Source organism: Salvelinus namaycush, chromosome 16, assembly GCF_016432855.1.
Source record: "Salvelinus namaycush isolate Seneca chromosome 16, SaNama_1.0, whole genome shotgun sequence".
NCBI lineage: Eukaryota > Metazoa > Chordata > Actinopteri > Salmoniformes > Salmonidae > Salvelinus > Salvelinus namaycush.
This window is the reverse complement of record NC_052322.1, coordinates 357845-377730: the sequence shown is the minus strand read 5'-3', so window position 1 is coordinate 377730 and position 19886 is coordinate 357845. Positions and strand designations below refer to the sequence as shown.

The 19886-nt window shown below is 44.7% G+C and overlaps 1 protein-coding gene across 1 annotated transcript; it reads right to left on the bottom strand.

Annotated features, from left to right (window-relative positions):
• Positions 1-6249: 6249 nt before the first annotated feature.
• LOC120060874 (transmembrane protein 204-like) lies at positions 6250-17148 on the bottom strand. Its single transcript, XM_039010281.1, has 3 exons — positions 16013-17148; positions 14828-14983; positions 6250-7554 (listed from the first exon to the last, which is right to left on the bottom strand). The coding sequence occupies exons 1-3, from the start codon at positions 16305-16307 to the stop codon at positions 7310-7312; spliced, it is 696 nt and encodes a 231-aa protein (XP_038866209.1). The 5' UTR covers positions 16308-17148; the 3' UTR covers positions 6250-7309.
• Between the last annotated feature and the right edge of the window lie 2738 nt (positions 17149-19886).

Below are 19886 nucleotides of genomic sequence, written 5' to 3'. Positions count from 1 at the left end.
CATGGGAAAATCAAAAGAAATCAGCAATAGTACGCAAGTATAAACACCATGGGACCACGCTGCTGTCATACCGCTCAGGATGGAGATGCATTCTGTCTCCTAGAGATGAACGTACTTTGGTGCGAAAAGTGGAAATCAGTTCCAGAACAACAGCAAAGGACCTTGTGAAGATGCTGGAGGAAACAGGTACAAAAGTATCTACTTCCACAGTAAAACGAGTTCAATATCGACATAACTTGAAGGCCGCTCAGCATGGAAGAAGCCACTGCTCCAAAACCGCCATAAAAAAGCCAGACTATGGTTTGCAACTGCACATAGGGACAAAGATAGTACTTTTTAGAGAAATGTCCTCTGGTCTGATGAAATAAATAAAGAACTGTTTGGCCATAATGACCATCGTTATGTTTGGAGGTAAAAGGGGGATGCTTGCAAGCTGAAGAACAACATCCCAAACGTGAAGCACGGGGGTGGCAGCATCATGTTGTGGGGGTGCTTTGCTGCAGGAGGGACTGGTGCACTTCACAAAATAGATGGCATCACGAGGAGGAAAATTATGTGGATATATTGAAGCAACATCTCAAGACATCAGACGGGAAGTTCTGTTATATCAGTTCTGTTATACTCAGACATTATTTTAACAGTTTTGGAAACTGTTTTCTATCCAGATCTACCAATTCTATGCATATCCTAGCTTCTGGGCCTGAGTAACAGGCTGTTTACTTTGGGCACGCTTCTCATCCAGATGTCGAAATACCGCCACCAAGCCATAAGAAGTTAAACATTTTGACTAATTGATTGGTCGAAAGAACAGGACGACTCTCGGTCGACCAAGATTTTTTTTAGTCGGGGACAGCCCAAGTATCGTGATAATATTGTATCTTGAGGTCCCTGCCAATTCCCAACCCGTGTGTGTGTGTCACGCCCTGACCTTAGAGATACTTTTTATGTCTCTATTTTGGTTTGGTCAGGGCGTGAGTTGGGGTAGGTATTCTATGTTCTATGTTGTGTATTTCTTTGTGTTTGGCCGGGTGTGGTTCTCAATCAGAGGCAGCTGTCTATCGTTGTCTCTGATTGAGAAACATACTTAGGTAGCCCTTTTTTCCACCTGTCTTGGTGGGAAGTTGACTTTGTTTAGGGCACATAGCCTTTGAGCTTCATGGTTTGTTTTTGTAGTGTTTATTGTTTTGTTCGGCGTCATTACGATTTAATAAAGAAAATGTACGCTGACCACGCTGCACCTTGGTCCTCTTCCTTTAATGGCCGTGACAGTGTGTGTGTGCGCGCATGTGCGTTTGCATGTGTGTTGTGTGTTATGGTAAGGGGATGTGCTTCTCTAAACACATGGTAACACACAAATCCCTTGTCCCTGTTTGTTTCTAAAGGAGTGCCATTTCCATCCCATTCATTCAGCCAAACAGAGAAATAAGTCAGAGAGTGTGTGTCATCTATAGAGGAATACGTGACTCTGGGCACTCCAATCCTAACTTCCCCAGGAGGACTGCTTTGAGCACGTATTCATATTCAAATACATCTGAAAACACAAACATAAGGGGAAATAGCATATCCTAGCTAGTTCTACAAGGACAGCTATTTTTACTGCCAATATGTTTTTTCAAAGGAAAGACACTGGAGGCATTGTGTTCGATTCCTGCGTATCCCCACCCACAGGATGATGCACTTCCTGTTCTGTGTGACCACTGACCAATAACCTGTAAAAGATTATTCTGCTTATCTGCATCGAAATGACCATTGCACTGCCAAGGTGGTTAAGAGTCTTGGGCCAGTAAACAACAGGTTGCTGGTTCCAATCCCAGAGTCGACTAGGTGAAAAATCCATCTTTGCAAGGCACTTAACCCTAATTTCTCCTGTAAGTCACTCTGGAAAAGAGTGTCTGCTAAATGACTCAAATGTTTAAAAAAACTCCTAGCAGTGTTGCTTTACTCAGAACAGATCAAATATGAGGTATTTCTAAAGATAGGCTAACCTATATTGTTTGATACTACCAACTCTAATCCTAGTCTAAATGCAAATTGAGCCTTACAGCAGCGCATAAAACGATCAGCTAATGAGATATTTTATGTAACTCTAATGAACATTTTAAGTTGATAAGATTTAGAGATGTTATTAAGGGTTAACCGTTAGTCGATTAGCCACAGAAAATACATTTGACATGTCATGCTAATCAGTCTGTAGGTTGATTTGCATAATTTAATGGTATTCAATTTCTGTCAGAATTTTACAAATCTCATCAGTCATAAAACAGGAGCAGCACGAAGCAGCTAACAACAACAGCTAAGCTAGCTTTCTTTTGTTGTCCAGAAACCAAAGGCACAATCCTAGTCATATTAACAACTCTTCCTAGTTGCTTCAAATGTACATTTTCCCTCTTTCTAAGTTTCTAACGGAGATGTTCATCTCTGTCACATGAAATGGCTTGCGTAAGGTACTATTTAGAACAGTGCTTTCCCACAAATTCATTACAGTAGTTGCATGTTCAATAATACGAGAGGCTTGCTATTGTCACGTGTTTTTTAAGCTCTTAATGAAAAATGTCCGCTCGTTCCATGCACAGTAAGTATTTTCTGTTGGTCACATAATTTTACTGTTTGGAACGAATTTAACCATTTGTTAACCAGTTAAAGCAGGTTGGTTAGTTGGCAACAAAATTGACCAACATTTGCATACCTAATAAGATTAGCTATACCTCAACTTAATAGGTCGGTCATTCATAGTCTAAACTCATATAACTCAGGGGTTTTCAAGCGGGGGTCTGCGGACGTACTGCAGGGGGGCCACGAAAATATAATAATACGAAAATGAAATAAATGGTAAAATATATTTTTAATTTCAACGTTTTTATGAATATCGCTAGCAACAACATAATAGACACATTTTGAATGACATACCTACAGTAGAAAATAGGAGAACATCTTTGTAATGATGTCAACTTTATTTCACAACTCCTAATATTGAGCGAATGACACTAATTTGTATTTGCATTTATTATGGATCTCCATTAGCTGCTACCAAGGCAGCAGCTACTCTTCCTGGTGTCCAGCGAAAATAAGGCAGTTTATACAGACTGTGTGCTCTCAGGCCCCCACTCCACCACTACCACATATATACAGAATCCATGTGTACGTGTATAGTACGTATGTTATCGTGTGTGTGTGTGTGTGTGTGTGTGTGTGTGTGTATGCTTGTGTCTGTGCCTATGTTTGTGTTGCTTCACAGTCCCCACTGTTCCATAAGGTTGTTTTTTTATCAGTTTACTCATTGAAGCTAATTACTTACTGGAGTATCTGACAGTGGTCGCATTCCCATGCTTAGACGTTGCATGCATCAACCATTGGTTTCGTGCCACATAATCAACTGTGCCGTCAGGCATCAGATTGCTATAACATGATGTGATTAGCTAAAATATCAAGATTTGACATGCGCCAGCAACGCTTGGGCAGAGGAACGCGGCCATAGGCTTTGAAAAAGCACCCTTGAGTGCCGCTGGCTGCTGGTAAGCTTTCTTGACGTAATACATAAAACATTTTTACCAATACCTGACTAGCCTTTGTTTAACCAAATAAACGGCTGCTATTATCGAAAAGGTGTTTGGAGTTACCTTTCTATCGAATAGGCTATGTTAGAGTTTACTCTCTTAATTATAATGTGGGGAGGTAAAAAGTATAATAAACTATCGACCATATCTATTCATTTTCAAATGTTGATTACTTCTTCTTGCCATTCACCTGATGATAAGACAAGGCATGTGAAAAAATGTATGTTTTATTAACGTGCACTGAGTGTACAAAACATTAGGATCACCTTCCAAATATTGAGTTGCACCTCTTGACCCTCAGAACAGCCTCAATTCGTCGGGGAATGGATCCTACAAGGTGTTGAACGTGTTCCACGGGAATGCTGGCCCATGTTGACTCCAATGCTTCCCACAGTTGTGTCAAGTTGTCTCGATGTCTTTTGGGTGGTGGACCGTTCTTTATACACACGAGAAACTGTTGAGCGTGAAAAACCCAGCAGTGTTGCAGTTCTTGACACTCTCAAACCGGTGTGCCTGGCACCTACTACCATCAATAAGGGATTATAGCATTCACCTGGATTTACCTGGTCAGTCTGTCATGGAAAGAGCAGGTGTTCCTAATGTTATGTACACTCAGTGTATGATGGGGGTCCCTGGGTCGCTGGGTTTGTCTGGGCAGTGGTCCCTGGACAAGAAAAGGTTGAAGACCCCCTTGAAGACTGCCTCTCTCTCTGAGACATACTGAAGAAGTATGTCATACTGACGCAGTATGTATGATACAGTATGTCAGCTACAGTGTGGAATGTCTCTCCTCAGTCCAGAACTTTAGTGCTATTTCCTGTCATTCATGTTGTCCTTGACTCCATGTGATACGCTACAGGGTTATCGCTACAAGCCTTCATTTACTAAATTTCCATTGCCATCGTCCATCTATTTACAGGGGTGATGCATTTTTTCCATTACCGAGTCAGAAAAAACACTTAAAGAAGTCTCTAGAAGTACAGCTAGACTGATTATGGCAATGGTCACCAGTACAGTGATTGTTGTAGTGAAGTCACAAGTTTTGTACTGTATCTCTTAGGCAAAGCTATAACTTTATGAGAAAAAATGTACACTAGTCTAACACTATTTAATAGGTCACACAATATGTCTTGGTATTTTGACAATGCTTATCTGTGATTGTGAGTTAGCCTATAAATATAGTTAACGTATAGGCTACTTCATATAATTATTTGTAGATGCGTGACTCCTTCAAAGCACTTTACCCTTCACTATAAGCTTAATTTAGGGTCAACTGTCTCAGTATTGCCTGATACAATATGGAGCCTTTTCTCTAGATTAGCTATAGGAAACACTTGGGTGTAGATCAAGAGGACCACTGTGTACCATAGGCAAATTACTTTTACAACTGTAATGTATTGTGTTCATCTTTCATCCATAAGCCCTAATGCATTTGAGTTTTTAGACTCTTGCCACAGTTTTTTAAGATAATCCAGTAACTTTAAGTATTTTCTAACCATTACCCTCCCTCATAGAATTTAATAAAAAGTATATGTTTGAAGAAAACCACCACGAAAAATGACAGGCGGCCTGTATACTTTTAGTTACACTAAATATTTATTTATTGAAAACAATCAATGGCAAAGGAATATTGGGGCACTTCCCCGTCTCTTCTATGCTCTTCTCTGCTTCACCTACTCAGTCATCCTTCTCCTCTTTGGTCGCCTCTTCCAAGACCACCTCCTTCTGCTCCTTCATCTCCTCCAAGCACCTGCACCTCCTCATCCTCCAGGCTGCCATACTGCTCGTGGTACCACTGGACGAGCCCCTGTGTGCCTCTTCCTCCACCTCCTCTGTGTGCTCCACCTTCCAGCACAGACTCTCCAGGTGGCCTACAGCTTCTGGGCTCGGTCAAACACCTCATCCCCTTTGGGCCGCAGCTCCTCTGCCTTATCAATGATGTTTGTTAGTAAGCCAGTGCATTGGTCCAGTCTTTCCTCCTTAGCCAGGAAAACGTTTTCCAGCTTGGGCAGGTTGTCAGTTCTTCCCCTCCAGTGAGATGTGAGAGACGTATTGCAGTAGTTATTTTAATAAATTAAGACAATGCATCAGAATCAAACTTCAGTCTTAGGTATCATGTCTTCTTACCTGGGCGCAGATCCTCAGGTGCATGTACAGAATCATGACAAAGCGGTCATCCATTCCAGGGCCAGCCCTAGAAGAACCCTCTGGGGTAGCAAATGCTGTTGGTCGTATGCGAGTCATGCAGGGTATAACTATGGCAAGGGCAGCCATAGTGGCCAAATCCAGGGCAGTGAAGCCAGGGGGTGGGAAGCAAGTGTTTGAACCAAAACTACTCCGAATTGGATTCCTTGACCAAAATGATCTATCGTCATGGATAGTTGGCAACACTAAGCAAAATGGAATTTTGATAAAAAGCTGGTGTTAGGAGACTTAAGTTAGGGTCAGCTGATGACTTACACTGCAATTCATGTCTTTCTTTCCGTCACGTCAAAGCCAATCTAACACCAACTACAATGAAACTTCACTCTAAATTGTCTACTCTAAATCTACTCTAAATTATGGTTTGTGAAGTTTTGCATGGGTTTTTTGCTTTGTGTTGCCAATATTTTGTCTTGCCACAAATACCAGAATTTATAAGAATCCTGGACATCCTACACAATAGAACAGTAATTTAAAAAGACAACACTAGACATTATTGCATTTGTCTTATTTATTATTATTTTCATGCATACTCACTGTTTGGTTTGAAAGTGACTACTCCACAAACGGCTGATTTCTTTGCAGCAATATGATATAAGATCATTATTTTAATACAACTGTATACCACTAATTTAAGTACATGTACCACAAGTGAGCAGATTATCAAAAGGAAAGTGTCCTTACCAAATGAGCTCAAATGTTTATGGTATTTACTGTGTCTGTTGGGCCAATCTGAAATCATCAATGACTGTACATAATATGAATGAATGTCCTGAGGTCTGAGGATCTGAGCAAAATGTGTTGTCAAATTGCCATTAAACACCCTTTGGTGGTTTGGATAGAATGAATTAATGTGCGTACACTTCACTTGACAACACTGTGTTCTCAAGATGAAGGTAGAAATATGGTACCTAATCGACAGTTTTTAAGTATACTTTGAATGTATTGGATGGGGTTAACTCATTTTCAAGTCGATGCTAACTAGAGAGTTGTAACCTAAATCACTTTTAATATTAAGAATAATATAAACAATATGCAGGAAATATATGTTATTACATAAGTACACATAGAACAAAACATGTCAAGACCCAGCTTGATCTCTTCCAGGGTGTTTTCAGGGGGTGTTGCCGCGGAAATACAAATTCTCTCTCTACCAATTCCAGGTCAAACAAACCTTCAAGCACACCTTTGAGTAATTGGCTTACAGCATGTCTACTAAAATGATACATTCACTACAGCTTATGGTTTTTAACACTGACTTTTCATTCAGAATTTTAGATGGAGGTTTTATGGAGAAACTATCCTTGCAGCAAGGAGCATTACTCAGTCCAGGGCAGCATTTGAGTCCATGAGTCATTGTAGATGATAGCCATCACGTGAGAAGATGTAAAACTGTACGACAGTGAAAGCATGTTAGTCCAGCACCGGTAGAGTCACGTCAAAACAAGTGTCTTCTATAGAGTCATTCATTGAGGCACCTGGTCGGATAAGAATATGAGGAGACAGTCAGAACATTGTCTGTTCTTCAGCATGAGGTCAGGGCTCAGGGGTGCTCAGCAGGGCGACTCCACATAGTCGTTGTCGAGGCGTGGGTGGAAGTTCGACGCCAGCGAGCGGCTGATAACAATGACACGGGGCGTGAGGCAGTCGTCGCGGCGATGCAGGATGTTCCAGATGAGCATGGCGGCGGCCAGAGTGGCCAATAGGCAGGCGGCGATGTCCACGTAGCACGAGTAGGACAGGTGCGTGTACGGGCCGATCCGGTAGAACGTCACCAAGCCGATTACCAGCACAAAACCTGGGGAGGGAGAGACAGGGAAGGGTTAATTCAATGAGACCTGAGTCATTTAAAACAAATACTGTAGCTCCTCAAGTGCCTATGTGTATTTTGGTCTTCATCTGAAACAATTTATTAATTGAATTTCTTTAACAGTGACGTTAATGGAGAGGGGATGTAAAATCTAATCTCACTGTTGCTAACTCTTCTAAAATCTTCACGATTCATTCTAGTCAGCATTGACAGTATATCAGTAATTTCATCACAACTTAAAAGAGCAATAACAATCTATGGTTTTTTTCTCTGGGAGGGCTTCTGAGATTTCAGCATCAAAGGAAACACAAGGAAATGTCATACTTCTCACAAAAGCTATGCAAATAAGTTTTAAGGACATTCTAATTCCTTATTGATTTAATCTTAAAACACATTGTTGTAGCCTACGCCACTATGATCCAGGTTAGGAAGATCACAAAAGAGAGAATACTATTCTCAACAAGAGTCAACTATTTCAGTGTTCATCAAGAAACTTTAGCTCTCTGTTTTTGCCTTTTTTTGGTCACCATCACACTGTTAAGGTTTGGATATGAATTGGTGAAATAACCCCGGGGGGGGGGGATTTAACCCTGTCCTCCCAACCAATCCTGTTCTCCCACAAAGTATGACAACATTTGTAACTGAAATTAACCATCAGCCACAATGGATTGACCACTAACCTAGATCTCAAAGAGGAAGTCCATTTCATGGATTTAAGTCATGCCTGGAGCCAGTCAGTAGTTCATCAATAACACTCATCTGGGAGCATGTCCAATCAAGAGTTGGTATAAATAAAGGCACCAAAAATAATTGCTGGAAAATGGGATGATGGCCCATTAGGATTTGAATCAGTCAGTTTCCTGTGGCAGGTCAGAACGCCAGTGCCAGTGCTGGACTAGCGTTGAAATGTTGTGTAATTGGCTCTCTCTCTCTATGGGTCATTCCGATTCGTAAGCCGGTCTTTGTTTATGAGAGGATGTCAGTAAGTAATTGTATATATGCCTGTGTGACTTATGAGTGTGTGTATGTGTCTTATGTGAAGGTGTGTCTGCATTTGAGTGCAAGTGTTTGTCCGTCTGTGTGTGTCTCCCTGACTCCTTTTCTAAGAAACCACAATGCCCCTCACCTCCCCAGTGCTGGGGCTCCAGGCTGGGTGGGCTGTGTGAACCGCTTTTTTTTTTGGCACAGTCTAATCTCTCTGGCTTCCTTCCTCTTCTTCCTCTTTCCATCCTTCCTTCCTTCCCCCCCCCCCACCCCCCCTTCTATTGGGACGTTTGACAATATCTATCAGGCAGTCCGAAAGACACTGACAGGGCACTACCTTGAACTTTTTTTTAGAAGGAGTACCGTGTGCGCCTAAGTTGAACCATTTTGCCGCACCCAGAAATATTTAAGCACCAGGAAAAATATTTGATGTAATAAAGCTAGAATCTTGAATTTTTCTAGGCGCACTGGTGCTCCTAATTTCTAATTCCAGGTCGCACAGCAAAATATGTAGCCACAAGTGCAAGTAAAATGGTCGCACAATAGAGCCCTGATTGACTGAACCACTTATTATCTTATCATACTTAGTCAAAGTCCTGGAAATGCACTACCTTACTGATTACTTACAATTGATCTCCAATTGATATCAAATCAAAATCTAATCAAACTTTATTTGTCATCTGCGCCGAATACATGTGTAGACCTTACCGTGAAATGCTTACTTACAAGCCCTTAACCAACAGTGCAGTTCAAGAAAGAGTTAAGAAAATATTTACCAAATAAACAAAGTAAAAAATATTCAAAAGTAACACAATAAAATAACAATAACGAGGCTATATACAGGGGGTACCGTTACAGGTTTGTTGAGGTAATTTGTACATGGAGGTAGGGGTGAAGTGACTGTGCATAGATAATAAACAGCGAGTAGCAGCAGTGTAAAAAAAACAAATGGGGGGATGTCAATGTAAATAATCCGGTGGCCATTTGATTAATTGTTCAGCAGTCTTGTAGCTTGTGGGTAGAAGCTGTTAAGGAGCCTTTTGGTCCTAAACTTGGTGCTCCAGTGCCTCTTGCCGTGCGGTAGCAGAGAAAACCGTCTATGACTTGGGTGACTGGAGTCTTTGACCATTTTTGGGGCTTTCCTTTGACACCGCCTATCGCTTTTGACTTGCTTTTCTAACCCTCCAGAAAGAAGCACATTTTCCCCTGGTATATTTTGTTTTAGTTGTGCCAATGCCCCGTTGTGTAGGGGAGACACAACTGCCAAGGCCACAGTTTGGGCATGGTGCCAGCTGTAACCCCCCCGGCTTAAGTGCAACAGAGTTTAAACCTGAATCTTAAACGCACATGAATCTCTAACCCTTCACCTTTGACCCTCTGATCTTGACTCTCTCCATTCCGTCACACATTCCTGAGCATATCAGTCTCAAGGGGTGAAAACGGGCCGGTGTTATACTCAGCCAAGGCTCAGACCTGCTGCCGATAGCACTGTTGAGATATCACTGAATGGAATTGGATATTGTTATCCCACTGTCTGCATGTGATAGCTGAGGTTTTTGGCTCATCTGAAAACGCAAACAGAGCATTCTTTCCCGAGAAAGACTGGCTGCTGGTAAAAATAACTCCCATTCACAGCAGAGAGAGAGACAGGCCAATTCTCAGTGGGGGAGGAGAGGAACGAGGGATGAATTGCTGAGTGGTGGAGGTATACTAAACTGAACCGAACTCAGGAAATGAAGGCCTTTTACACTTGAGCCTAGATTAAGTGAAGGCATTGGGAATGCTGGGAAATCACTGAGCTTGCTGGTTTTAAACATATTGTAAATAATGTCTCGATTTTCTTCCAGTGGAGATTACGTTCATGAATTGCCTGGCTGGGCTGCGGGACAGTGTATGTGCATTGATTATTCAAATGTAAAGTTAACAGGCATTACCAGGATTCTTGAAAATAACTAACGTTTATCAACCAATCAGCATCCAGGATCCCCCCCACCTTTGTCATCAGAACAGCCTCAATTCGTCGGGGCATGGACTCAACAAGGGGTCGAAAGTGTTCCACAGGGATGCTGGCCCATGTTGACTCCAATGCCTCCCACCTTTGGTTGGTGGACGATTCTTTATACACACGGAAAACTGTTGAGCATGAAGCGTTGCAGTTCTTGACACAAACCGGTGCGCCTGGCATCTACTACCATACCCCGTTCAAAGGCACTTAAATCTGTTGCCTTGCCCACTCACCCTCTGAATGGCACACATACACAATCCATGTCTCAATTGTCTCAAGGCTTAAAAATCCTTATTTAACCTGTCTTCTCCCCTTTATCTACACTGATTGAAGTGGATTTAACAACAAGTGACATCAATAAGGGATCATAGCATTCACCTGGTCAGTCTATGTCATGGAAAGAGCAGGTGCTCTTAATGTTTTGGAAACTCAGTGTATAATAAGACAATGAGTAGCCTTGGGAACACTGATACCTAGTAACCATTGTTATCTCTTCTGCTATGAAGTCCTCACCAAGGGTCATCGCAAGTCATCTATTGTTTTGCTCAGTCTTGTTGATCAAATATGGTGAAGTCTTCAGATAGTGGCATTTGAGTACAAAGGAGATGCCATTTTTCCAGCAGCATGTATTTTTAGCTGGTGGAAGTAGGTGTGTATGTGTCTGTCTGGCTCATTAGTCGTGTCACTATTCTTACTAATGTATTATAATAGACGGCCTGTTTTTGAAAACAGCTACCAACGACCGCCATAGATATCCATACCTAATTAATCTGCCATTGTATTAAAGGGATAATCCACCCCAAACACCTAATTCCTATGATTAACGGTGTTAAAAAACACTAGTGCAGAGTATGTTGCTATGGCAACAACAAACATTTCCCACAGACACACAGGGCGCATTGCGAGATGATACTTGAAGGAGAAATTGGGTTGAATAATTTGGTACACTGTTTAGATTGGGCACGTCTAAGCAAAGTATATACTTTTTCATAACGATATGAACGGATGGATGTGTTCTAGACAAGAATGCCTATTGGCTGATTTGGAGTGCAGGTAATTGTTTTAAAAGCGTTATCAAATGCGATAGTGTGTTATCCCCTATCTCCAGTGACAAGAAACATGTACATTGCATTCGGAAAGTATTCAGACCACTTCCCTTTTTTCACATTTTGTTACATTACAGCCTTATTCTAAAAGGTATTACATATAAAAAAAAATCCTCATTAATCTACCCACAATACCCGATAATGACAAAGCAAAAACAGGTTTTTCTATATATTTTTTTGCAAATTATTAAACAAACAAAAAACATACCTTCTTTACGTTAGTATTCAGACCATTTGCTATTAGACTCAAAATAGAGCTCAGGTGCATCTGGTTTCCATTGATCATCCTTGAGATGTTTCTACAACTTGATTGGAGTCCACCTGTGGTAAATTCAATTGATTGGACATGATTTGGAAAGACACACACCTGTCTATATGAGGTCCCACAGTTGACAGTGCATGTCAAAGCAAAAACCAAGCCATGAGGTAGAAGGGATTTTCTGTAGAGCTCCGAGACAGGATTGTGTCGAGGCACAGATCTGGAGAAGGGTACCCAAAAAATGTGTTGAAGGTCCCCAGGTAGACAGTGGCCTCCATCATTTTTAAATGGAAGAAGTTTGGAACCACCAAGACCCTTCTTAGAGCTGCTGTCCTGCCCAAACTGAGCAATCAGGGGAGAAGGACCTTGGTCAGGGAGGTGACCAAGAACCTGATGGTCACTCTGATAGAGCTCCAGAGTTCCTCTGTGGAGATGGGAGAACTTTCCAGAAGGACAACCATCTCTGCAGCACTCCACCAATCAGGCCTTTATGGTTGAGTGGCCAGACAGAAGCCACTCCTCAGTAAAAGGCATGACAGCCCACATGGCTCTCAGACCATGAGAAACAAGATTCTCTGGTCTGATGAAACCAAGATTGGCCTGAATGCCAGTGGCCGGGACTGGGAAACTAGTCAGGATCGAGGGAAAGATTAACGGAGAAAAGTACAGAGAGATCCTTGATGAACACCTCATCAAGAGCACTCAGAATGTTCACCTTCCAACAGGACAATGACCCGAAGCACACAGCCAAGACAACGCAGGAGTGGCTTCGGGACAAGTCTCTGAATGTCCTTGATTGGCCCAGCCAGAGCCCGGACTTGAACCCGATCGAACGTCTCTGGGGAGACCTGAAAATAGCTGTGCAGCGACGCTCCCCATCCAACCTGACAGCTTGAGAGGATCTGCAGAGAAGAATGAGAGAAACTCCCCAAATACGTGTGCCAGGCTTGTAGCGTCATACCCAAGAAGACTCAAGGCTGTAATCATTTTTTGTTTTTTTATACATTTCCAACCATTTCTAAAAACATGTTTTGACTTTGTCATTATGGGGTATCGTGTGTAGATTGATGAGGGGGAAAAACAAATTAATTCATTTAAAAATAAGTCTGTAACGTAACAAAATGTGGAAAAAGGCAAGGGGTCTGAATACTTTCCGAATGCACTCTAGCTATGATACACAATTTACTAATTTCACAGACGGACCATATCGAAGTTAAATCATGGGGGAAATGTGTATTTTACCCACAGATAGAACATAGGGTTTCACCAAAATGACAGGAGTTTCATGATTTTTATTTTGGGGGTGCATTATCCCTTTACCACGAGAGACACTTTATAGCATGCCAAACAATAGTTTGTCTCAGTGGGTTCTTTTGGAAGGGAATCAGTGATTATTTGGGTGGGTCCCGTCTAAGACCTTCAGATAAAAGTCCCGGCGATGCCTGCCGAAGAAGCTAGCATCGAGAGGGGACCCTGTTTTTGCCCCTGTTCCTGAACATTCTGTAAACAGGCATAAAAGCTAGGCCAAGATTATCTGGACAGCGGCTGTCCCCACCCTACAGCATTAATCTACCAACTAACCCAACACACACACACGAACGCGCACACACATATACACACACACCCTCACTTCCAGAACACAGTCAGTCCCTGTCGAACTGTCTTTCGTGTCTGCTCTCCCCCTGTTTCCTCCTCTGCTCGGGGTTTGCATAACAGGTAGTCGCAGGCATTTCCTCGTCCTGAACAGGGATATCCTGGCGCCCGACAGTCGCTCCCTGGCTCGCTGGAACTCCGGCCGGCCCACCAGCCCAGACTGACGGCCTGCTATATTTAGCCATCAGACCCTTGGATGCTGCGCCTGCTGTGCCACAATACTACCCGGGGCTGACATCCCTAAACAACAAGCTGTGCACTCAACAAAATGTGACAACGTCACACTTCCTCAAAAGGGGCACTGGGACAAGGCCATGCCCACACTGCCGCACAACCCCCTGGGATGGATGAAGGAGAGGGGTCTTGATTTGCCCTTACCGGTCACCTCCTCTCTTTCTTCCCATTGCTATTCCTGGTTGTTATCGTCTTTAATTGACTTTCCAAGAAAATTCCTTCTTGGAACGATAAGGGCTGATTCTAGTCTTTTTTTTTCCTTTTCTGTTTCCTAGTCACCCCCCAGTTTGATTTGTTTGGTTGCTCTGGATTTATTTATGCATTTTGTCCTCAAGCCAATCCTCAAAGCTCCAAGGGTTCCTCTTTTGTGCTCTACTGGGGAACAACAAGGGACTTTTATGTTTCTTTGCAGCAACACACTGTGACCATTTTTTAGATCTGAGGAATGCTCAGAAAAGCCTCAAGCGACTCTATTGAACATTTCAAAGTTGAAATCAAAAGTCAGACACGTGTAATAGGTGTTTTTTAGTGTTGTTGTCTCTCACTTATGTTTAGGTGTCTGCTGGCCTCCACACTCATTAGTGTTTTGGAAAAATGGAACAAAAATGTCCATGGCATGTATATTTTTATCAAATTTCACATCGAATTCAACTCTGTGCTTGACCCGCTGCAGTGGTTATGTCCAGGCTTGTAGGTGTCTGGTTTCCACTCTACTGGGACTGCCACATCATGTCAGAGTCACGGTATAGGCCAGTGTTACTGTTTCTCAACCATTTTTTTGTGCCAATGACTGGCAAGCTATTACCCTTCCTTCCCTTTTTGGAGGACTGCCGAAATTAAAAACTATCACTTGAGAAAAAAATTATAATAATCAGGTACACCTAACGATCTCAAGGACCGGTAAACCTCATTCTAGGGACCAGTGCCGGTCCGCGGACCAGAGGTTGCTGACATTAGGCTAGGCTATATGTCATGTTGTGCAGTGTATTCAACATACTGGTGTGGATGTATAGTACTCACTGGCCAACTGGAAGAGTGCGGCGATGGCCTCCTCCCACCACTGGGAGTCCTGGGTGACAAAGGGCAGCTCCATCAGGCCCAGCAGGAAGATCAGCTGACCGGCCGTCAGCGCCACTGTGGCCATCAGGTTACACGCTCGCATCATGTCAAACTGCACTGGAGGGAGAAATTATGAATATGGCAAGTTATTATCTCAAACTAAACCAGAGACATTAGGGCAAAATCATGTGATGACACCTGTTGATATCAGAGTCCAATGTGTCATATCAAATAACCACTCATGAGCTGAGCTGATCAATGTCATTACAATGATGCATCTTTGTGTGTAGCCTTTATCAAGGGCTTAATGAACTGATGTATTCACTGCAAATCAACATTGTTTTTGCATCTGTAGACAATGCCCTATGATTTCTGACAGTTATTTTTGTTTGTTATTATTATTGCTATTTGTTATCACTGAATGAGGTCCCCTGGACTGCCGCTGCTTGTTATGCAGCTGGACTGCCGCTGCTTGTTATGCAGCTGGACTGCCGCTGCTTGTTATGCAGCTGGACTGCCGCTGCTTGTTATGCAGCTGGACTCCCGCTGCTTGTTATATGCAGCTGGACTCCCGCTGCTTGTTATATGCAGCTGGACTGCCGCTGCTTGTTATGCAGCTGGACTGCCCCTGCTTGTTATGCAGCTGGACTGCCGCTGCTTGTTATGCAGCTGGACTGCCGCTGCTTGTTATGCAGCTGGACTGCCGCTGCTTGTTATGCAGCTGGACTGCCGCTGCTTGTTATGCAGCTGGACTGCCGCTGCTTGTTATGCAGCTGGACTGCCGCTGCTTGTTATGCAGCTGGACTGCCGCTGCTTGTTATGCAGCTGGCCAGGATCATGCTGCTTCTGGTTTTGCTATTTATTTATTTTATTTAACCTTTATTTAACTAGGCAAGTCAGTTAAGAACAAATTCTTATTTACAATGAAGGCCTACCCCGGCCAAACCCTAACCTGTACAACGCCTGGCCAATTGTGCACAGCCTGGAATCGATCCAGGGTCTGTAGTGACGCCTTAGACCGCTGCGCCACTCAGGAGCCCAATAGGCCTACAGTATCCATCTACCCATACATGCACATCAATTAGGCGCACTCTTAACTATGGGTTTTGGAATGAAGCACACTCATGAAACACAAACACACATTACATTTGACGGTGCTACGGGACTCCTGGTAGCCTGTGTATTCCGAGCCCCAGCCCAGACCCTCACACGGCATCTGAGTCCCCTGACCTCTCCTCCCGCCCCCCCCAGCCCCAGGTTCATCCCGGTCCCTCTCTCCTCCAGTCATGACAGGGCACATCCTCCACAGCCCCACGTTGCGCTTGCGTCCATCCTCCAGGGCCTGCAGCACCCAGCTGGGGGTGAAAGCTGCCACGTTGTTGAGTACCAGGGACAGCAGGGCCACCATCACCGCCACCGCCACCAGCCGCTGCACGGCCATGCACCGCTGCCCGCCCGCCACCTCTCCCTCCCCCACCTCCTCCCTCTCTTCGTCCCCCTCTTCCTCTCCCGTGCTGCTCTGCCTCTCCTGGGCAGCAACACCAGCGGCGCTTGGGGCACCCCGGTTCTCCTCCTCCTCCACTGCCAGTCAGCTAGCTGCTAATGCTAACCCCAGGCAGTCGCACCGCTGAAGAAAAAAGGGAACGTGTTGTTAGCTCAGCTAAAGAACATCTCCGTTCATCCTCATTTGTTTTTGGTGGTGGAGGTGGGTTGGTTCAGCCTTCCTCCTCGGAGTGCACAGTGGGCAGGCAGGGGTTAATCCGACCGACACCGAGGTCCATTCCACTGGCTCTGGTGACTGGCTGCAGCTTGACTCTTGGTCTCAAACCTCGCTATTCTCTCTTCAACCGTCTCTTTTCCACTTGTATCACCCCTTTTCTCTCCACTTCTGATTTCTTCTGGCTGCCCTCCTCACCGTTGGTTCTCTGCAGTTTCAAGTTATTTTCTTCACTGTGTAGGCGCCTGTCTCTTTTTCCCTTCAGTTTCTTTCTTCGTTCTTCTGTGTTTTTTTCTTCAGACTCTACACCAGGGGTAGTGGGAAAGTGGAGAAGCAGAGTAGAGCAGCAGAGCAGATCGTCTGGATCGTGTTGCTAAGGGCCAGTTGCTCACTGACAGCTCACTGAGGCTTAACCAAGAAAGGGCTTTGTCAGCTGGAAGAGCGATTTCTCACTGCGCAAGCTTTAGTCTTCTTTTGACCCTCCTCTTACTCTCTCTTTCTGGGAAGTGTTGCTGCTCCTGCTCTCTCTCTCTTTCTGGGAAGTGTTGCTGCTCCTGCTCTCTCTCTCTTTGGGAAGAGTTGCTGCTCCTGCTCTCTCTCTCTTTGGGAAGAGTTGCTGCTCCTGCTCTCTCTCTCTTTGGGAAGAGTTGGTGCTCCTGCTCTCTCTCTCTCTGGGAAGAGTTGGTGCTCCTGCTCTCTCTCTCTCTGGGAAGAGTTGGTGCTCCTGCTCTCTCTCTCTCTGGGAAGAGTTGGTGCTCCTGCTCTCTCTCTCTGGGAAGAGTTGGTGCTCCTGCTCTCTCTCTCGTTGGGAAGAGTTGGTGCTCCTGCTCTCTCTCTCTGGGAAGAGTTGGTGCTCCTGCTCTCTCTCTCTTTGGGAAGAGTTGGTGCTCCTGCTCTCTCTCTCTCTTTCTGGGAAGTGTTGCTGCTCCTGCTCTCTCTCTCTCTCTGGGAAGAGTTGGTGCTCCTGCTCTCTCTCTCTCTCTCTGGGAAGTGTTGCTGCTCCTGCTCTCTCTCGCTTTGGGAAGAGTTGGTGCTCCTGCTCTCTCTCTCTCTGGGAAGAGTTGGTGGTCCTGCTCTCTCTCTGGGAAGTGTTGCTGCTCCTGCTCTCTCTCTCTTTGGGAAGAGTTGGTGCTCCTGTTTCTCTCTCGCTCTCTCTGGGAAGAGTTGGTGCTCCTGCTCTCTCTCTCTCTGGGAAGTGTTGCTGCTCCTGCTCTCTCTCTCTTTGGGAAGTATTGCTGCTCCTGCTCTCTCTCTCTTTGGGAAGAGTTGGTGCTCCTGCTCTCTCTCTCTCTTTCTGGGAAGTGTTGCTGCTCCTGCTCTCTCTCTCTTTGGGAAGAGTTGGTGCTCCTGCTCTCTCTCTCTCTCTGGGAAGAGTTGGTGCTCCTGCTCTCTCTCTCTGGGAAGAGTTGGTGCTCCTGCTCTCTCTCTCTCTGGGATAAGTTGGTGCTCCTGTTTCTCTCTCTCTCTCTCTCTGGGAAGAGTTGGTGCTCCTGCTCTCTCTCTCTCTGGGAAGAGTTGGTGCTCCTGATCTCTCTCTCTCTGGGAAGAGTTGGTGCTCCTGTTTCTCTCTCGCAAGAGTTGGTGCTCCTGCTCTCTCTCTGGGAAGAGTTGGTGCTCCTGTTTCTCTCTCGCTCTCTCTGGGAAGAGTTGGTGCTCCTGTTTCTCTCTCGCTCTCTCTGGGAAGAGTTGGTGCTCCTGCTCTCTCTCTCTCTTTGGGAAGAGTTGGTGCTCCTGCTCTCTCTCTCTCTCTGGGAAGAGTTGGTGCTCCTGCTCTCTTGGTCTATGGGAAGAGTCGGTGCTCCTGGTACAGCTCAGTCCCAGCGGTCAAAAAATGATTAGAATAAAGGGTTCGGGGTGGGAGATATCAGTATGTGGCTCCAACAGGTTTGACCAGACAACTCCCTCCCTCACTCTGTGTGTGAGAATGTGCGCTCCTGAGACTCACTTAGAGAGGACAGCCCATAGAGCCTAAGTGGCGTTCCAGATGCTGCAGCTCTTCTTCTGCCTGTGTGTGTGTGACAGCGACAAACACACTGGCCCCCACAGCCCGACCAGCAACAGGATGCGTTTCCTGATAGGAAAACGGTCAGAGGGGGGCAAAAGGCAAAAGGGTCTCCTCTGTCCTTTTTTTTATCCTAAACCCTCTCTATCTCTCTATCTCTGTCTGTTTACCTACTCTCTCTGTGTCTTTCTCTCTGTGTCGCCAAACCTACTAAGGTTATTTTCTGGCTCTGAACGATCTGTGTGAGACGTGGATTCAGAGAACGATAGAGCCTTGGGGATTTGAGGGGCTGTGGCCATAGAGAGCAGGCTTTTGGCTGCAAGTGCAGTGCTACATAGCATGGGTCTCTGCAAGGCAAGCTTGGCCTCATTTTCCCCCGCCAGTGAGTACCAAGGCCCCTAAAGATACCGGGCATTTCCTGTTGCCTAGCTTTAATAAACAAACCCACATCTGTATCAGCTAAAGAGAGAAGTTGGAGGAGGGGGAACACAAATAGGGTCCAGATGGGTGTGGAATCTGGAATGGTGGCTGAGTGAATGGGGGATTGAGGTTGACGTAGATGAGAAAGAGAGCGAGAGAGAGAATAAGTGTGTGTGTGCATGCATGTGTGTTTGTGAGAGAGTTGAGTTGGATCTCCCTGCAATCATTCTTCTATGCCTAATCCCCCGTGGCAAGCATATATCCAAGGCTTGGCTTCCTGCCCTGAGCTCTGGGTCTGGATTCCCACACACAGATTCATACCGCTGTCTGTGATTTAAATCAATGTTTATGTGTTAAAGCGGTTTAGAAGAGATTTAGAGATGTTGATTTGGTTCGATGTTGAAAGTGGAGCCTGGGCAGTGTGCCAGAAATCAATCGCTGACCTGTATATGCAAGAAATCAAATAACTATTACAAATGCTTTCAACGTTTTACTGAATGACCTTGAATCAGAAAGGAAGTGGTTTACAATGTTTTCCTTTTTCCAATGCTATGTTAGTCAATAGTTTTCCATTCTCTATTGCATTATGGTTGCTGATCTTATCTTATTCCTAATATACTTTATCAAACAAAATGTCTCCCTCTAACGTCTATGATCAAACAAAATGTCTCTACTCTTTCTCTGCAGTGAGGCAGAATAGGACGACACGGCGAGGATGTGTGTGAAGAACCGCCATCTGGATGTGGCCCGGGTGTGTCTGGGGAACATGGGTAATGCCAGGGCAGTGCGGGCACTACGGGATGCCGAGACCGAGCCTAAACTGGAGGCCAGGGTGGCGGTACTGGCCCTGCAGCTGGGCATGCTGGTAAGAAAACCAACCA